Raw genomic sequence first — 18179 nt, 5'->3', positions numbered from 1 at the left:
TCCCTGGACTGTGACTGTTGTGGTGCATGCTTGAGTCTGACGCTCACAGAGGTGGTTTCTCAATTTCCCTGCCTTTCTGAGGGCTGCAGAGGCGGAAGCTCTCCCTTGGCAGTCACGTCCTGGGAGGCATTCCTGGAGGCCATGCTGGAGCCTGCCCCTCCAGACCTCCCAGCAGTTCTGTACACACGGATCCCCAGTTACACCAAGCGAAAGTGAAGTTGCTCAGTCATGTCCGACTCTTTGCGACCCCATGGACTGGAGCCCACCAGGCTCCTCCATCCATGGAATTTTCTAGGCAAGGGTACTGGAGTGGATTGCCATTTCCTTCTCCAGGGGATCTTCCCAACCCAGGGATCGAACCCAGGTCTCCCGAATTTCAGGCAAACACTTTACTGTCTGAGCCACTAGGGAATCCCTCAGTTACACTTCCTCCAGCTTAATATAGCTAGAAGAATTTGGGTTTTCTGCAACTGACTCTGATACACAAAATATTATTCTGACCATCTTTTTGTGTCAAATTCTAGCCATCTTCCAAAGCCTAGAGGAATCCTAATTCTTTGCCCATCTTGTTAGAATCCTTCCTTTTTTTCTGACCTTCTTTTGCTGTTTTAGTATGGCATGTGACAAGTTACCTGTATACTTTTCTTGGTGTTAGTAACTTCCAGCTTTTGTTTGAAAAAAAGGAAAAAAAAAAAAAAAAAGGAACCCCAGTTAAAGTATTAACAAAGAGAAAATTTATTATAAGAATAGATAGCCAATGGGAATTAGATGACAGCCAATGGGAATTGAGTTTCTCAGGAAACTCAAACAGGGGCTCTGCATCAACCTAGAGAGGTGGGATAGGGAGGAAGATGGGAGGGAGGTTCAAAAGGGAGGGGATATATGTATACCTGTGGTTGCTTCATGATGAAGTTAGACAGAAAACAATAAAATTCTGTACAGCAACTATCCTTCAATTAAAAAATAAATTAAAATAAAGAATATAGCAGCATCTCAGGAAACAAAGACAGGACCCGCAGTCAGTCTTCACAGGGTAGAGATTAAGAAGTAGAAAGCCTGTTTTGTGTGTATGAGCATACAGCCTGAAACTGAACCCTAACATTTCAACTAATTAAGAATGTTTGCAGCGGAGAAAGTTTTTTTTCTCCCAATCTTATATATATTCATTTTTTTTTGTTGAACAACTTCAAAATAAGGAACTTTCATAGTTGATCAGATCAGATCAGTCGCTCAGTTGTGTCTGACTCTTTGCGACCCCATGAATCGCAGCACGCCAGGCCTCCCTGTCCATCACCAACTCTCGGAGTTCACTCAGACTCACGTCCATCGAGTCAGTGATCCCATCCAGCCATCTCAGCCTCTGTCATCCCCTTCTCCTCCTGCCCCCAATCCCTCCCAGCATCAGAGTCTTTTCCAAAGAGTCAGCCCTTCACATGAGGTGGCCAAAGTACTGGAGTTTCAGCTTTAGCATCATTCCTTCCAAAGAAATCCCAGGGCTGATCTCCTTCAGAATAGACTAGTTGGATCTCCTTGCAGTCCAAGGGACTCTCAAGAGTCTTCTCCAACACCACAGTTCAAAAGCATCAATTCTTCGGTGCTCAGCCTTCTTTACAGTCCAACTCTCACATCCATACATGACCACAGGAAAAACCATAGCCTTGACTAGATGGACCTTTGTTGGCAAAGTAATGTCTCTGCTTTTCAATATGCTATCTAGGTTGGTCATAACTTTCCTTCCAAGGAGTAAGCGTCTTTTAATTTCATGGCTGCAGTCACCATCTGCAGTGATTTGGAGCCCCCAAAAATAAAGTCTGACACTGTTTCCACTGTTTCCCCATCTATTTCCCATGAAGTGGTGGGACTGGATGCCATGATCTTCGTTTTCTGAATGTTGAGCTTTAAGCCCACTTTTTCACTCTCCTCTTTCACTTTCATCAAGAGGCTTTTTAGTTCCCCTTCACTTTCTACCATAAGGGTGGTGTCATCTGCATATCTGAGGTTATTGATATTTCTCCCAGCAATCTTGATTCCAGCTTGTGCTTCTTCCAGTCCAGCGTTTCTCATGATGTACTCTGCATAGAAGTTAAATAAACAGGGTGACAATATACAGCCTTGACGAACTCCTTTTCCTATTTGGAACCAGTCTGTTGGTCCATGTCCAGTTCTAACTGTTGCTTCCTGACCTGCATACAAATTTCTCAAGAGGCAGGTCAGGTGGTCTGGTATTCCCATCTCTTTCAGAATTTTCCACAGTTTATTGTGATCCACACAGTCAAAGGCTTTGGCATAGTCAATAAAGCAGAAATAGATGTTTTTCTGGAACTCTCTTGCTTTTTCCATGATCCAGCGGATGTTGGCAATTTGATCTCTGGTTCCTCTGCCTTTTCTAAAACCAGCTTGAACATCAGGAAGTTCAGGGTTCACATATTGCTGAAGCCTGGCTTGGAGAATTTTGAGCATTACTTTACTAGAGTGTGAGATGAGTGCAATTGTGTGGTAGTTTGAGCATTCTTTGGCATTCTTTGACCTTTTCCAGTCCTGTGGCCACTGCTGAGTTTTCCAAATTTGCTGGCATATTGAGTGCAGCACTTTCACAGCATCATCCTTCAGGATTTGGAATAGCTCAACTGGAATTCTATCACCTCCACTAGCTTTGTTCATAGTGATGCTTTCTAAGGCCCACTGGACTTCACATTCCAGGATGTCTGGCTCTAGGTCAGTGACCACACCATCGTGATTATCTGGGTCGTGAAGATCTTTTTTGTACAGTTCTTCTGTGTATTCTTGCCATCTCTTCTTAATATCTTCTGCTTCTGTTAGGTCCATACCATTTCTGTCCTTTATCAAGCTCATCTTTGCATGAAATGTTCCTTTGGTATCTCTGATTTTCTTGAAGAGATCCCTAGTCTTTCCCATTCTGTTGTTTTCCCCTATTTCTTTGCATTGATTGCTGAAGAAGGCTTTCTTATCTCTTCTTGCTATTCTTTGGAACTCTGCATTCAGATGTTTATATCTTTCCTTTTCTCCTTTGTTTTTCACTTCTCTTCTTTTCACAGCTATTTGTAAGGCCTCCCCAGATAGCCATAAGTTAAATAAGCAGGGTAAGCTTATCAACTTATTAATATCAACTATGATATCAATGTCAATACAAGAAAAAACAGGTTATATTAATTGGATACTCCTAATTTTACTTTTTTTCCCCTCCTTTTCCTAAGGAGGAAAAAAAAAATAGGAAATAGGAAAAGGAGTACGTCAAGGCTGTATATTGTCACCCTGCTTATTTAACTTATATGCAGAGTACATTATGAGAAATGCTGGACTGGAAGAAACACAAGCTGGAATCAAGATTACCAGGAGAAATATCCATAACCTCAGATATGCAGATGACACCACCCTTATGGCAGAAAGTGAAGAGGAACTAAAAAGCCTCTTGATGAAAGTGAAAGAGGAGAGTGAAAAAGTGGGCTTAAAGCTCAACATTCAGAAAACGAAGATCATGGCATCCGGTCCCATCACTTCACGGGAAATAGATGGGGAGACAGTGGAAACAGTGTCAGACTTTATTTTTCTGGGCTCCAAAATCACTGCAGATGGTGACTGCAGCCATGAAATTAAAAGACGCTTACTCCTTGGAAGGAAAGTTATGACCAATCTAGATAGCATATTGAAAAGCAGAGACATTACTTTGCCAACAAAGGTCCATCTAGTCAAGGCTATGGTTTTTCCTGTGGTCATGTATGGATGTGAGAGTTGGACTGTAAAGAAGGCTGAGCACCGAAGAATTGATGCTTTTGAACTGTGGTGTTGGAGAAGACTCTTGAGAGTCCCTTGGACTGCAAGGAGATCCAACCAGTCTATTCTGAAGGAGATCAGCCCTGGGATTTCTTTGGAAGGAATGATGCTAAAGCTGAAACTCCAGTACTTTGGCCACCTCATGCGAAGGGCTGACTCTTTGGAAAAGACTCTGATGCTGGGAGGGATTAGGGTCAGGAGGAGAAGGGGATGACAGAGGATGAGATGGCTGGATGGCATCACTGACTCGATGGGCGTGAGTCTGAGTGAACTCCGAGAGTTGGTGATGGACAGGGAGGCCTGGCATGCTGCAATTCATGGGGTCGCAAAGAGTCAGACACGACTGAGCAACTGAACTGAACCGAATTTTACTTTTTATATGGCATACTAGTAAAATGTAAAATGTATTAAAGAGCGTATCTTAAAACAAATTTTTGTTGCCTATTTTCATGCATAAATTTATCTAGTAGCACTTATAGATTTTTTTCCACCTATCCTCCTCCACCCCATCATAATATAAAATCGTCCTTACTTCCTGTAATACTCATAATAATGTCCTGCCCTATTGGACTCTGAACTGCTTTCTGTCATTTTTTTTATAAGTGCCGAGCTTTATCTAGAAGGCACAGAACAAAAGGTAAAACAGTGCCAGACAAACAGCCACCCAGACAGGATTTCTCCTAAACCAGGGGGTGATCATGACCTGCTGCGAAGGATGGACATCCTGCAATGGATTCAGCCTGCTGGTTCTGCTTCTGTTGGGAGTAACTCTCAACGCAATACCTCTAATTTTAAACTTTGTGGATGAAGACCAATTTTTTGAAAACCCCATCTCCTGCTTTGAATGGTGGTTCCCTGGAATTATTGGAGCAGGTGTGATGGTGAGTGAAATTTATTTGACTCGGTTTGGGGAAACGCCTACCTATTATATTGAAGATGACCTAAAAACAACCTTGCAGCCTTGCAGTGAGCTATGTCTTGGCTTAGGATATACTGCAGGGAAATGAGTATGGTATTAACTTGTATTGGCATCAGTAAAGAATGGCAATTTAAATGAACTGTGGTATAGGCTAGGGAGCTTGGGCCAAAACATAATAATACATTGATAAAAGTTGGTTGGATTATTATGTATCATACTGTTACCAAATCCAGGTCTGGCAGCTCACTGCTCAAAAGCCATTAGAGTTCAGGCTGGTGGAAAGGAAATTTTTCTTTATTTTGGATGCCGGCAATTGACTGTGTGTGTGGGGGTGGGTAGGGGGGGATGCCTCCAAAATCCAACTCCCCCAAACTAACAATCAGTGGGCAAGAGCTTTTATAGACAGAGGGAGGCGGCTACATGCAACAACAGTACAGTCAGCTCTGATGGCCGTCTTGAAATTGGTCACTGGTGGTCTGACCAGGGTCATCTCGATTGTTTTAGGTACAATTAATCTTCAGTTTCAGTTTGTTCCAATTTTCTTGAGGCTGGTTCTCAGAATTGTGGCAGTTCATATCATGGCTACATTCTGGTTGCCATGTAGTTAACTTTTTCCACCTGGTGGGGATTTTAGTATCTATAAGGCAGCTCACAGAATACAGCTCAGAATATTACCTATAGCACTTGAGAAGGAATTAAAATGTCCATGGAATTCTCTAGGCAAGAATGCTGGAGTGGGCAGCCATTCTCTTCTCCAGGGGATCTTCCTGACCCAGGGATCAAACCAGGGTCTCCTGTATTGCAGGCAGATTCTTTCCCATCTGAGCCACCAGGGAAGCCCGTTTAATGACTACAGTGTTCTCATTTGGTTTCCTTTCACTGTTTTCCTTTGTTTCTGCATTTTCCCACTTCTCTGATTAAGTTAATTCTTTGGCTAAAGTTTTTCCACAGGCAAAAGGCAGGCTGAGGACCTGAGGGGCAAGGATCATAGGAGGCTGCTCCATTTCAATACTTCTTCGTATATAAGTCTGCTTTCCCAAGCTTCAGAGGTAGTGGTAAAGACTTTTTGAATTCATTGCCTCAGCTTTCTTTTGCCATCCCAGTCTCCAGGTACACCCAGTGAATACAACAGGAGCAGGAAGAGCTCAGTAGGAAGGGGGAGGGTCATTTCAAGCCCAGTGAACCTACTGGATGAAAATTGTGAGGCATGAATATGACACTGCCTGCCCCTAGGGGAGTTGACCTAAGAGGTTTGAGACTTGAAACCCTGGCTCTCTCTAACCTCAGGGACTTTTTTGACTTAGATCTTACTTACAACCCAAACATCATGGTGCTTGTTTAAAGTTTGACAATTATTAATAGGTCTATCTTTGTTGAAGTCTGTAGCCGAGCAGTGTAAGGCAGAACTGCCCAACGTACCTGGCCATAAGTCACCCCAGGCACTTTTAATACATGCAGATTTATATGCCTTTTCCTGAGAATCCTGGTGTAGGTGGGTTAGGTGTGACCCATGGTGTGGCAACAAATCCTGTTTTCAGACCTGGCAGAATATCTCAGTTCTGGTTGAGTCCCCAATATATTACTACTAGCAAATCATTTATCCTGTGATTTTGTTTCCACATCAGTAAAAGTGGGAATGTAACTAAAGTTGGAAAATTCAGCATTCAAGAGGCTCATTTTTGTTATACCATTGAGGGCCTACTTAAGGGTGGTCTCATGAATGCTAGAGAAAAGCTCCCTTGTTTGGATGTGCATTTGTGTTATAATGATGATCGGTTACTGTTCTTAGTCTTATTCCCTGACTTACACGAAAACAATCTTTGTTGTTGTTGTTGTTGTTCAGTCCCTCAGCCGTGTCTGACTCTTTGCGACCCCCTGGACTGCAGCACGCCAGGCTTCCCTGTCCTTCGCCATCTCCCGGAACTTGCTTAAACTCATGTCCATTGAGTTGATGATGCCATCCAACCATCTCGTCCTCTGTTGTCCCCTTCTCCTCCCGCCTCCAATTTTTCCCAGCATCAGGGTCTTTTCTAATGAGTCAGCTCTTCACATCAGGTGGCCAAAGTATTGGAGGTTCAGCTTCAGCATCAGTCTTTCCAACGAATATTCAGGGTTGATTTCCTTTAGGATTGACAGGTTCGATCTCCTTGCTGTTGGGTCATTATATATGAAACAGACACCACTGACTTCATACATTACACTATCTTATTTAAAGTCTATAAAAATCCGGTTGAGTAGTTATTAACATTCGTATTTTAACAGACCAAGAGAAGGTTAAGAATGTTAATAAGGTCGCACAGTAGGCGTGAAACCCAATTCCAGATTTATCAGACTCCAAACCTGTTTCCCATCAGTATTAGCACCATAATCCTCATCACCTGTCTCAGGCTGACAAAGGGAAAGACAAAATCTACAACTTAACCCATAAACTCAAGTAACCAGGAAACCAAAGCATAGAAAGATTACATAAGTATGAAACTGTTTCAGAGAATCTAGACTTTCTTTCCAGATAAAGTTTCCTTTATCACCCTCAATAAATACTAACAATGTATTGCTATCACACCAGGTTCTTGCTATTACTCAGTATGATGCAACATCTTCACAGCATCAACAACTCTCTGAAGCATTCAATAGACATTTTATTGACAGAGATTCAAACTCTGGACTAGGATCACAAACAAATAGGTGGATGATAGAAAGGCTATTTTCTTGATCCTCAGCCATGTATAGAATGTGGAAGAATATCTTTTTCAAAGGAAATTGTGTCCTTTACATCAATCTAAATACTGACTTAGTTAAAAATATTGAACTCTCAATATACTTGTATATACACAGAAAAGTTAATGAAGAAGAAATCACTCCATTAATAAGCACTTTTGTCGTAGTTCTTGAAATCCAGTTCTAATCTGCAGCATTTTAAACTAGTTTCAAAAACAGGGAACTTTGCAGGGAGTCATTAATAATAAAAAGTATGGAATTCATCATCGATCACTTCATAAAATACAGTTATTTTATGGCTTTATGATTTACCCAAAACAGAAACGAATCTTTTCATCTTTGAAACCATGACTAAGAGTATTCAAATATTATTATCTTCACTTATTATCTACTAAATGGAAAATCAATACACATTCTTTTCCCAAGTACCAAAAAAACAACTTGAAATGTTTCCTTGAAATATTTCCTCTAAAAAATAGAAAGACTGTTTTATTTTATAGGTTAATTATAAGCCTAATCTTAATCATGATTACTTATTGAGTTCACTTACTATGTAATAATCAATTATTAAAGTCTTAGAGTAGAAACGAACGTTAAACAAATTAGAAAATACTGTTTAATAAGAATTTTCAAAATACAGCTTTTATATTTATAGTGAGCCATGGTCTTGTGTTACTTTCATATTCAAGTACTTTGAGGAGTCCCAGAAATCTGCATTCTAACAGAGCTGTAATGGTCTAAAGCTATTCTGGACTTCATTTATAAAATCCTATGCCATCGCAAAGAGTTGGACATGACTAAAAGAAAAGAAAAAAAAAAAATCCTATGCCTTATTTCTAAAACTGGATGAAAGTATGAGCTTCTGTAATGAAAAGTGAACAATGCTACTTCTTTTCTTTATAAAAACAAAAGAAAAATATCAAGAAAAATAGTCTCACAAAAACTCTGATACGTTCGAATGTGCTTAGGAATTGAAGAGAAAGAGTATTCTCCAGATTACGTATTTTTGTAGGAGACAATCTGGAAGATTTATAATTCAGTCATACACACACACACACACACACGTGCACATTTTAATGTCCATCCTATAAAGAATCCCTCTAATCTCCAAAGTTCTGAATGGGCAAAATCGTTGAAATACAATGAGTTATCAAATTGCCGGTAATAATGTAACAAAGATGTGTCAACATGCCAGAAGTCAACCAGGTGGGGATTCATATATGAAAAGCTATTATTTATAAAACCCCTTTGTAAGAGAAGGGAACTATGAATGTATCTCAGCATCTCTGAAATAAGTTAATCTTCAAGAAATTTAGCAGAGTTTAATTTGTATCAGTAAGGAACATGGAATGACTTATCCATCTAAATTATAATTTAATGTTGCTCCGACTTTCTTTTAACAGATTAATTTTCTAAATCGGGGTTAGCTTTTTTTTTTTCTCTGTGAAAAGCCAGGTAGTGAGTATTTTAGGTTCTGGGAGCCAGCCAGTCTCCCTCACAACTATTCACCTCTCCTGCTCGTGCACCAAACCAGCATGAAAAGTTAAGTAAGTGAACAGGTATGTCTGTGTTTTCATAAAACTTTACAAAAAAGAGGCTGTGGGCCATAGTTTGCCAGTTCCTGTTCTAAACAATTTGTTCCTTAAGCTCAGAAGGCAGTATCACTTACAGGTACAACATAAGACCTGTAGCCCGTGAACCCTGACACCTATTTGGGTGCATACATTTCTTTCCTCTTTTCTTCTGGGCTCTCAGCAATTGAGGGTCTAGGCTAACATACATACATGTACCTTCTGAATCATAAGGGTGCTGGTGTTCAAGGCAGTCTGTAAGCAAATCTTGATAAAAATACAAAGTGTTTTCGGAGTCAGTTCATGGTCAGAGAAGGGTGAAGTTTGTCAGGAAAGCTGCCTTGTAAGGTAGGAAAGCTGCCTGTTCTCTTGGAGAAGGAAATGGCAACCCACTCCAGTATTCTTGCCTGGAAAATCCCATGGACAGAGGAGCCTGGTAGATTCCCAGTCCATGGGGTCCCAAGAGTCGGACACAACTTAGTGACTAAACCAAGGTATTCAATTTTAGATCTGCTCTGAAAGGATAAAGGTAGACATTGTATTGGAAAGATAGATTGGGGGGAAGGAGCAATTAGTAGGACATTGAGATGACTGAGGGAGGTGACGATGGTGGTAGGGAAGAGAATGAATAAGCTCTGTGAAGGAAAAGAGAACTGTTAAGAATTGGCCAGTGTGGTTGGAAGGGTGGTTAAGAGTCTGGGCTCTGGAACCCTAGTGGCCAGCTTTGACCCGCGCCCCCCCCCCCCCCGCCCCCCGCCGCCCCCCGCCAATCTCTTTTACTTTCTCAGGCAAGTTACTCAAGCTTTCTGGGCTTCAGTTTTCTGGCCCAGTAAAATGGGGATAGCTAGCACCAACCTCATAGGAATTTTATGAGGTTGCAAATAAACTAAAACACATACAATAGCTATAACAGTGCCTGTTATGCTGTTAGAACTCAACAAAATGTTACAAAGAAAAGAGTGGGAGGACAGAGAACTACCCAAGGGCAGCTGTGCTGAGACAGCAAAAAAACAGAAACAAAACCAAAAACCCTGTGGCTAAAATTTCTTAAGTGGAAGGAAGTAATCGACATCCCTCCCTTCAACGATATAAAACTTCTTCCAGGAAGAATTTCTAGTCATACCTGCTGACTGCATGAGTACCTGCTCAGTCGCTTTAGTAGTGTCCGACTCTTTGCAACCCCATGGACTGCAGTCCACAAGGCTCCTCTGTCCATGGGATTCTCCAGGCAAGAATACTGGAGTGGGTTGTCATGTCCTCCTCCAGGGGATCTTCCTGACTCAGGGATCAAACTCACATATCCTATGTCTCCTGCATCGCAGGTGGATTCTTTACTGCTGAGTCATCAGGGAAACTCCAGCTGCTGACTAGTTATTAGTAAACATTTGAACTTAACTCCTGAGAATGTGACATCATTCCTTAGAGCTTTCACCAGCAGTATGTATTCGACACTGAATGTAATACAAGATTTCTAAACATCAACGTGAAGTGAAACCGTTTCATACCATGGACACAGGAGTGGAAAGGAGAATGTAGAGCTAAAAATAATTCTCAAATCACAAGTTTGGGGAGTGAGGGAGGGAGCTGGTGGTGCCCCTGGGAGTGGGAGAAGGGTGATGATAGAATTGTTAGTTCCCAACTTCCAGGCAGACAAAACCATCAATTTCCTTTCTGAACACTTGCTGGATTAACTCACACCATTTTAGGGAAATTGGGTAAGTGCTTGCAGATTATAGTTTTTTTTAAAAAAGTGAATTTTGGATGATGCAACCAACTCTTTCAGAAGCATTCCTTTCAAAATAATTGATAAATAACTCACTGTATTTAAAGTCCAAGTCTCTCTCATGGTGACTCAGAGTAGTGTTAAAATGTAGATGGGAAAGTCTGAAACTGCTATCCTGAAATCCCCTATCCTTTGCCCTCCCTTGTAATCTTTATGGTCCAAATGGCGATCACAAGATAAAGGACACTGCCACACTTCCTTCTTGTTCTCTTAAGCCTTGGCTTCCCACAACTGCTGGTAAGTAGAAGGTGAAGATTACTGCTTTATCATCTGCTGGGAAGTAATCATATTCATCGTTCCTGTTGATGTACTTTCTAGGCGATTCCAGCAACAACGATGTCCTTGGCAGCGAGGAAAAGAGCGTGCTGCAACAACAAAACCGGGGTGAGCACAGTGCAGCTGGTCTGGGAGCAGAAGGGCAGAAGCAATTCCTGGCACCTCAGCAAGGTCGCCGAGGCGTCAGCATCAACTTCATCAACTGTGTGGCTCCAGTGGTGGGACTGGTCCTAGACACGTGCTATTTAGGAGGATTTATGCGATAATACTGAGACTGAAGTTTGACTTTCTGCTTTCCCGTAAAGCTTTATTTTTGGAGCCAGCTTTTGGACCTTTCCTCAATCTTCAGTTTCAGTCTAGAGGTTTTCAAAGAAAGATTTATAAGTCACTCTCAGAGCTGTAATCAGTTTCATAATACTCAAGTACTCATTATTTTTGTGATGTGTATAAAATACTTAGGGAAAAGTACTCTGTTTTCTCATGCACGTGAAAGACTGGTTTACTAGGATCAGAATGTTAATTGTCCTTATGCAGTTAAGTTAAAAGAGAACATCACATTTTTTCCCCCAAACATTTTGGTATGTATAAGATTGTTTAAGACTGTAACTAAGTCAAAAGTGAAGGAGGACTTCCCTAGTGGTCCAGTGGTTAAGATTCCAATGCAGGGGACTCAGGTTCGATCCCTGGCCTGGTCAGGGAACTAAGAACCCACATGCCATTTGGTGCGGCAAAAAAAAAAGAAAGTTTGAAAAGTAAAGAAAATTAATATTTACTAACCTTCTCTCACTGTGTATGTGTTAGTTGCTCAGTCATGTATGACTCTTTGCAACCCCATGGACTACAGCCTGCCAGGCTCCTCTGTCCAAGGGATTCTCCAGGCAAGAATACTGGAGTGGGTTGCCACTTCCTTTTCCAGTCTCTCACTGTACTCAGAACATTTTCAAGCATGTTATCTTATTTTTCTGAAAATCGATATTTTATGATTTATTGACTGAGAAATTAATCCTCAGAGAAAGCAAATAACTGCCAGCGTTGCACCATTAGCAGGTCGATTTGTATCCACACCACCACCACCAGATTCCAAAATTCCCAGTCTTTATGCCATGAAAATGGTTACACAGTAACTCTGAGGACAATTCTTTAAGGAAGCAAGCAGATCAATAAACCAGAAATCACAGTACATATTCCTGGCTGAGTCTAAGGTTTTAAAGCAATGATTCTCAGCTTGATGGGAACATTAGGACCACCTAGGGAAAATGTTAAAAATACCCATGGCTTGTGGCCCTCCCTAAGATTCTGTATCAGTATTTTTCAAAAGCACCTTAAGTGATCCTAATATGCTCCCAGGGATAAGAGCCATTGTTTAAAAGTGTCATATTTATAACCATAAATTAGAAAATTAATTTTTAAAAATACCTTTTCTGACATTTGGTATTTGTCTAGCATTATAGTTACTTTGCTGGTTATTTATAGTCTCTCTCTGGTCCTGACACATTGCAGTGGTCCACTGAAATGGACAAGGTTCAGGTAGAGCATACAGGTTCAGGTTTTTCAGAAACAATGGCAATGATCAATTATTTTTAGTTGTGGCTGCAATGGGTCTTTGCTGCTTCTGTGGGCTTTCTCTAGCTACAGCATGTGCACTTCTCGTTGCAGAGCGTGGGCTCTAGGCATATGGGGTCAGTAGTGGTGCACAGGCTTAGTAGCCCTGTGGCACGTGGGATCTTCCCAGACCAGAGATCAAACTTGTATCCCCTATACTGGTAGGCAAATTCCTAAGCACAGGACCACCAGGGAAGTCCAAGACCAACGATCTTTTGAAGAGTCTAATGGAATGGCAGGGACCTTGCCCTCTGCGTTCTTGCATAAATCCCACCTAATCACTCCTAGATCCTAAGATCGAGGTCTGTAAGGTAGCTGGACAATGGCAGCGATGGATGATAAAGACCACATATGCTGCTGAAACTTGCAACAGACTACGCTCGTGTAATAAAGTGTGCAAACGTGCCTACTTTATTTTTCAGATGTTTCTTTCATCACTTCTGAACGCCATCACAGTCATTGGAGCTGCGTATTGCCTGCTGGTGTCCATCCAGGCTCTCGCGGAGGGCCCTCTCATTTGCAACTCTCAAAGCAACACAACTTCCAGTTGTGAATTTTCCCTTAAAAACTTAACGTGAGTAACTGTTTGCTTCCTTACACAGCTGCAGCTAATTAGGTTAGAAGACTGTGGTGCTGACCTGGTGCCATGTTTCTTTCATGGACAGTCTTAGGGATTTAGTACAGTAATCCGAGCTGGTGCAACCTCAGAGAAATGGAGGAATCACTGCATTCAGAATGCTTTGGGTATGGTCTTGGCTAAAAGGAGCAGACTTAGATGGATTATCCTTGTCTTCCAAAAATCTACGGCAGCATATGTGCATGTATATAAAAAATTTCTGAAAATGGGCACCAGAAACTTTCATCCTTGAAGAATGGTAATGAAGGATGCCCTCAGGGAGTGAAAGGAGCACTACTTCTGATCAAAGTAAACTTGTAGCGAAATGGCTGAAAGTGTTAGTCACTCAGTCATGTCTGACTCTGAGACCCCATGGACTGTAGACCGCCAGGTTCCTCTGTCCATGGAGTTTTCCAGGCAAGAATACTGGAATGGGTTGCCATTTCCAACTCCAGGGGATCTTCCTGAACAAGGGATCAAACCCAGGTCTCTTGCATTACAGGTAGATTCTTTACTGTCTGAGCCATGAGGGAGCCCAATTATACTTGTAAAACCTAAGCATATATTATTTGAAAATCTGAACAAAAACAAAGTAAGTAAATAAAATAGAGGCTTACCATTAAGCCCTAAAAAAGAAACAAAGCAGCAGCCAGTGGAATCATGCAAACATAATATAAATTACACTATAGGCACGGGGATGAGTCAAAAGTTTAAGTCATGGAGTAGCAAGTAATGCTGAAAAGTTACATGGAAATGGTTCTGTGCCTTAATCTAGGCACAACTGGTAAAACTGAAAGAAAATAACAATCTCATTTGTTAGTTATATATTGTTCAGTATGAAAAACAACTAGAATTCACTTTTGTGGTAAAAAAAACCTGCTCCCCTTTTTCCTTATCTTGAATGGTTAAAAAATAAAAGTCTCTCAAAATTTGCATACCACAGTTGTGAATCAAAATGCAAAGAAACTCACTTTACTAATAGAGTTGGAATAAGAAATCAGAGGGCTTCCCTCTGGGTGGCTCAGTGGTAAAGAATCTGCCTGCCAATGCGGGAGACTTGGGTTGGGCCCCTGGTCAGGGAAGATCCCCTGGAGAAGGAACCCACCACTTTCACTTTCCTTATTTATGGCTGTGCTGCTGCTTGGGCTTTTCTCTAGTTGCAGCAAGTGGGGGCTATTGTTGCAGAGCACGGGCACTAGGGCTCACAGGCTCAGCAGCTGTGCCTGAGTTTTCGGCTTAGTTGCTCTGCAGCATGTGGGATCTTCCAGGACCAGGGATCGAACCTGTGTCCCCTGAACTGGCAGGCAGTTTCTTTACCACTGAGACACCAGGGAATCCCTAGAAATGCTTGTTGATGAGTACATAATGAACAAACTTTTACAGCTGTTAAGCATACAAGGGTACATCCTCTGGAACCCTGATCCTAGCTAGTTTCTTGGCACAGTATTTTCTTTTTTGTTGGGGGGCACGATATTTTAAAAGCAGTATCTGTTTTACTGGACATGTCCTTTTCTGGAGGTCATGCTGCATTCTCAAGATGATCAGTGGTATTTCTGAATATTTTTTTAAATCATTTCTTTCCTTTTTTTTCAGTGCCAATTATAAAGAATCCTTTGATCTGCAGTGGTTCTTCGAAGACTCTTGTGTTCCTCATACGGATTCCAATAATCCCTCCATCACCAACACAACAGCCAATAACTGGAGAGTATACAACTTGCACTTCAATTCTATAGAAAACCAACACAGGATTATCCATTTCTCAGTATTTTTAGGTCTACTGCTTGTGGGCATTCTCGAGATTCTGTTTGGACTCAGTCAGATACTCATCGGCTTCTTTGGCTGTCTGTGTGGAGGAGTCTCTAACGGAAGAAGCCAAATCGTGTAGTTTAGTAACAATAAAACAGAAATACTAGTTCAAATCATTTGAGAACATTTAAAAGACATGCTTTTAGAAGCTCAATAATAGAACATTACCTAGAAAGCTGTGGATGAGTTAGAAAGGTTGTTTTTAAAGTCAACTTTGATATAATTAAAAAACAAATCACATTTAAGCATGCTAGTAAATGCAAATTCTCATATGGAAAAAAAATATCAGTCATTGACTTTGGAGAAAAGTGGAGAGAAGCTTTCTGGTTATTTTGTGTCTTTCTGTACTTGTGTATTATTTGGATTTTCTAACTATATTCCCATATGTGGAGAAAACGAGGGAGAGTAAGCAGGACAGAAGTTATAATAAGTCAAAGTATGTGATTTTTCTTTTTTTTTTTTATTTCTTTATAATTAAAAAAGATAAATACATACAATTGACCGTTGAACAACTCAGGTTTCAACTCTACAGGTCCACTTATGAAGCAGATTTTTCCCAACAGTAAATACCAGAGTACCACATGATTTTCGGTGCTGTTGGTTGAATTTGTGGGTACAAGAGCCCTGGATACAGTCAAACCAAGGATATGGAAAAAACAGGCATATTATATGGAGGGCCAGCCACATTTTCTTGCCTGGAAAATCCCATGGTCAAAGGAGCCTGGAAGGCTACAGTTCATGGGGTCACAAAGAGTCAGACACCACTGAGCAGCTAACACTTCTAACATTTGATTGTGTAGAAAGTTGGTGCCCCTAACCCTCCAAGCTGTTCAAGTGTGAAAGGTCATCTGAATATAATCAAGTTTTCAGACCTCATACAGGAAATCCAAGAAAAGAGGACATATTCAGACAAATTCAGACAAATTCAAAAGGTGGGACAGCACATAACAGTCAACTGTTTTCAACAAGAAAATGTAGTACAAGAAAGAAAACAAAAAGTTGGATGGGTTGAGGGAACTATTCTAGATTGAGAGACCAAAGAGACAGGTATGATTCAACCAAATGGACTATGTCATTTGGTTGGACCTTGGCAGGGTAAGTGGGGGAACGTGTACAAGTTTTAGGTATTATTAAGGACTTATTGTTTGTTTTTTATGCCTGATGATGGTTTTATGGTTATGCAGGAAAATGTCTTTATTTTTCAGAAATGCATATTTATGGGGGAAAATCAAGTCTTTCACAATCTGGCTTATACATATGCCAAGTTCAAAAGACAGGATAACGAAACAGTGTATTGGCCATATTAAAATGTTATAGACAAAACTTAAAATCTACCATTTTATGAATTATGATCATGCCTGCATTTTTATTTCAATTATTTATATATTATATTCACTGGGCTTAAGATTCTAGAAATAATATACAATTCCTATAGCTGCCTGCATCCCCCAATCAATGACATCAAGCGCTTACAGGCATTTTTTTCTGAACCAATTTACTGTATAAAGATCTTCTCCCTATGCTCCTATAAACACCTATTTACCATTAAATATCTCCTACTTGAGAAAGCTCCCAGAGTGCATGATTTCAACAAAAATCAGCAGGTACCAAAACCACTGTTATCACATCTCATCCCATGTCGCAGTGTACCAAGTTACTTGTTCTAAGAGGCTTTCCCTAATAGCCTAATGAAAAGTGGGCTTCCCATCCTCTCTCCTTCAGCATTCTTTCATTTACAGTACTTATAGCAATGACAACAGCATTTTAACTCCCTCTTGTTCCTTAAATTTCACTCTCCCCCATAAGACCATAAGCTGCACGGGGTACAAGGATGTTTCTTTTATTCACTCTGGTAGAGTCAGTACCAAGTAAGTACCTGATACAAAATAGCAACCCTATGAATACTTAACTTTATTGAATAAATGAATCCTATTTTTAGATCTCAGCTTTTAGCCAAGACTCACTGCATATTAAATGAAGGCCAAACTGCTAAGAGTCATAAAATTAAAACACAAGTAAATGTGACAGCTCCCTGTACTTGACTGAACAAGTCAGTGACGATGTATATAATCCTCATCAGCCTGGAAATGGCTGAGAGATGACCCCAGTTCTCTACAGGGTCATGAACAGAGACTTGAGCCTCTCATTTTGGAGGGCAAAAGAAAGGATGGTTGACAATGTAGCACAATTGGCTCAAACGGCTGGTAAGCTACTTCTTTGTTATTTGGCCTTGTGGAAACTGCTGCCATGGTGTATAGCAGATACACCTAAATGCCTTTAAATGCTTAAAGCTGATGGGCCACTTGCGGTGGGTTGGCTACATGTCATCTCTACCCTGGTACCTAAAATTGCAAATGCATGTCTGTACAAATGCCCTCCACCCCCACCCCAATAACATACACCTATACTTGAAAGTGTTAGTCACTCGATCGTGTCCAACTCTTTGTGACCCCAAGGATTGTAGCCCGCCAGGCTCCTTTGTCCATGGGATTCTCCAGGCAAGATTACTGGAGAGGGTAGCCATTCCCTTCTCGAGGGGATCTTCCTGACCCAGGATCGAACCTGGGTCTTCTGCATTGCAGGCTGATTCTTTGTTGTCTGAGCCACCAGGGAAGCCTAACATGCACCTAAGTCACTTAAGCTTATTGCTTTTTATTTCTCACTTCCACCCCATGTTCAATCTCATTTTGGAATTTTTTTTTTTTTTTTACTGTATCTACCATCTGAAACAGTTTCTCCCTATTCTTCAGCATATATCTCAAGTTCCTCTCCTTCATAAAATATTTTTATAATCCTCTAATTCATTAATGAGCCTTATTTCCCTCCTCCTCCATCAATCTATCAATTTCTTAACAGTGGGGCTTGTGGTGGTGTATTTGCTGAAGCCAGTGCTGTGCACACAGGACTGTCTGCTTATTGACATAAACTGTAAGTAAAAGAACAGTTACAGTAATTCAATTTTTCCAAACTTGAGGCCAGAAAAGTTCAAATTCAATGACAAATATAATTAAGAAGCTGGATAACAGACATTTATGCAGGAAAGGAAGGAAAATTCTCTTGCAAATATATTTTCATAAAATCATCTCCCAAATGTAA

General features: G+C 40.8%; 1 protein-coding gene across 1 annotated transcript; it reads left to right on the top strand.

Annotated features, from left to right (window-relative positions):
• Positions 1 to 4361: 4361 nt before the first annotated feature.
• TM4SF20 (transmembrane 4 L six family member 20) lies at positions 4362 to 16444 on the top strand. The gene is made up of 4 exons (XM_027515154.1): positions 4362 to 4673; positions 11102 to 11167; positions 13084 to 13235; positions 14871 to 16444. The coding sequence occupies exons 1-4, from the start codon at positions 4491 to 4493 to the stop codon at positions 15160 to 15162; spliced, it is 693 nt and encodes a 230-aa protein (XP_027370955.1). The 5' UTR covers positions 4362 to 4490; the 3' UTR covers positions 15163 to 16444.
• Positions 16445 to 18179: the final 1735 nt, after the last annotated feature.

The sequence above is a fragment of the Bos indicus x Bos taurus genome, chromosome 2 (assembly GCF_003369695.1).
Source record: "Bos indicus x Bos taurus breed Angus x Brahman F1 hybrid chromosome 2, Bos_hybrid_MaternalHap_v2.0, whole genome shotgun sequence".
Classification (NCBI taxonomy): domain Eukaryota; kingdom Metazoa; phylum Chordata; class Mammalia; order Artiodactyla; family Bovidae; genus Bos; species Bos indicus x Bos taurus.
The sequence above is the reverse complement of the archived record's forward strand: the minus strand, read 5'-3'. Positions and strand labels throughout refer to the sequence as shown.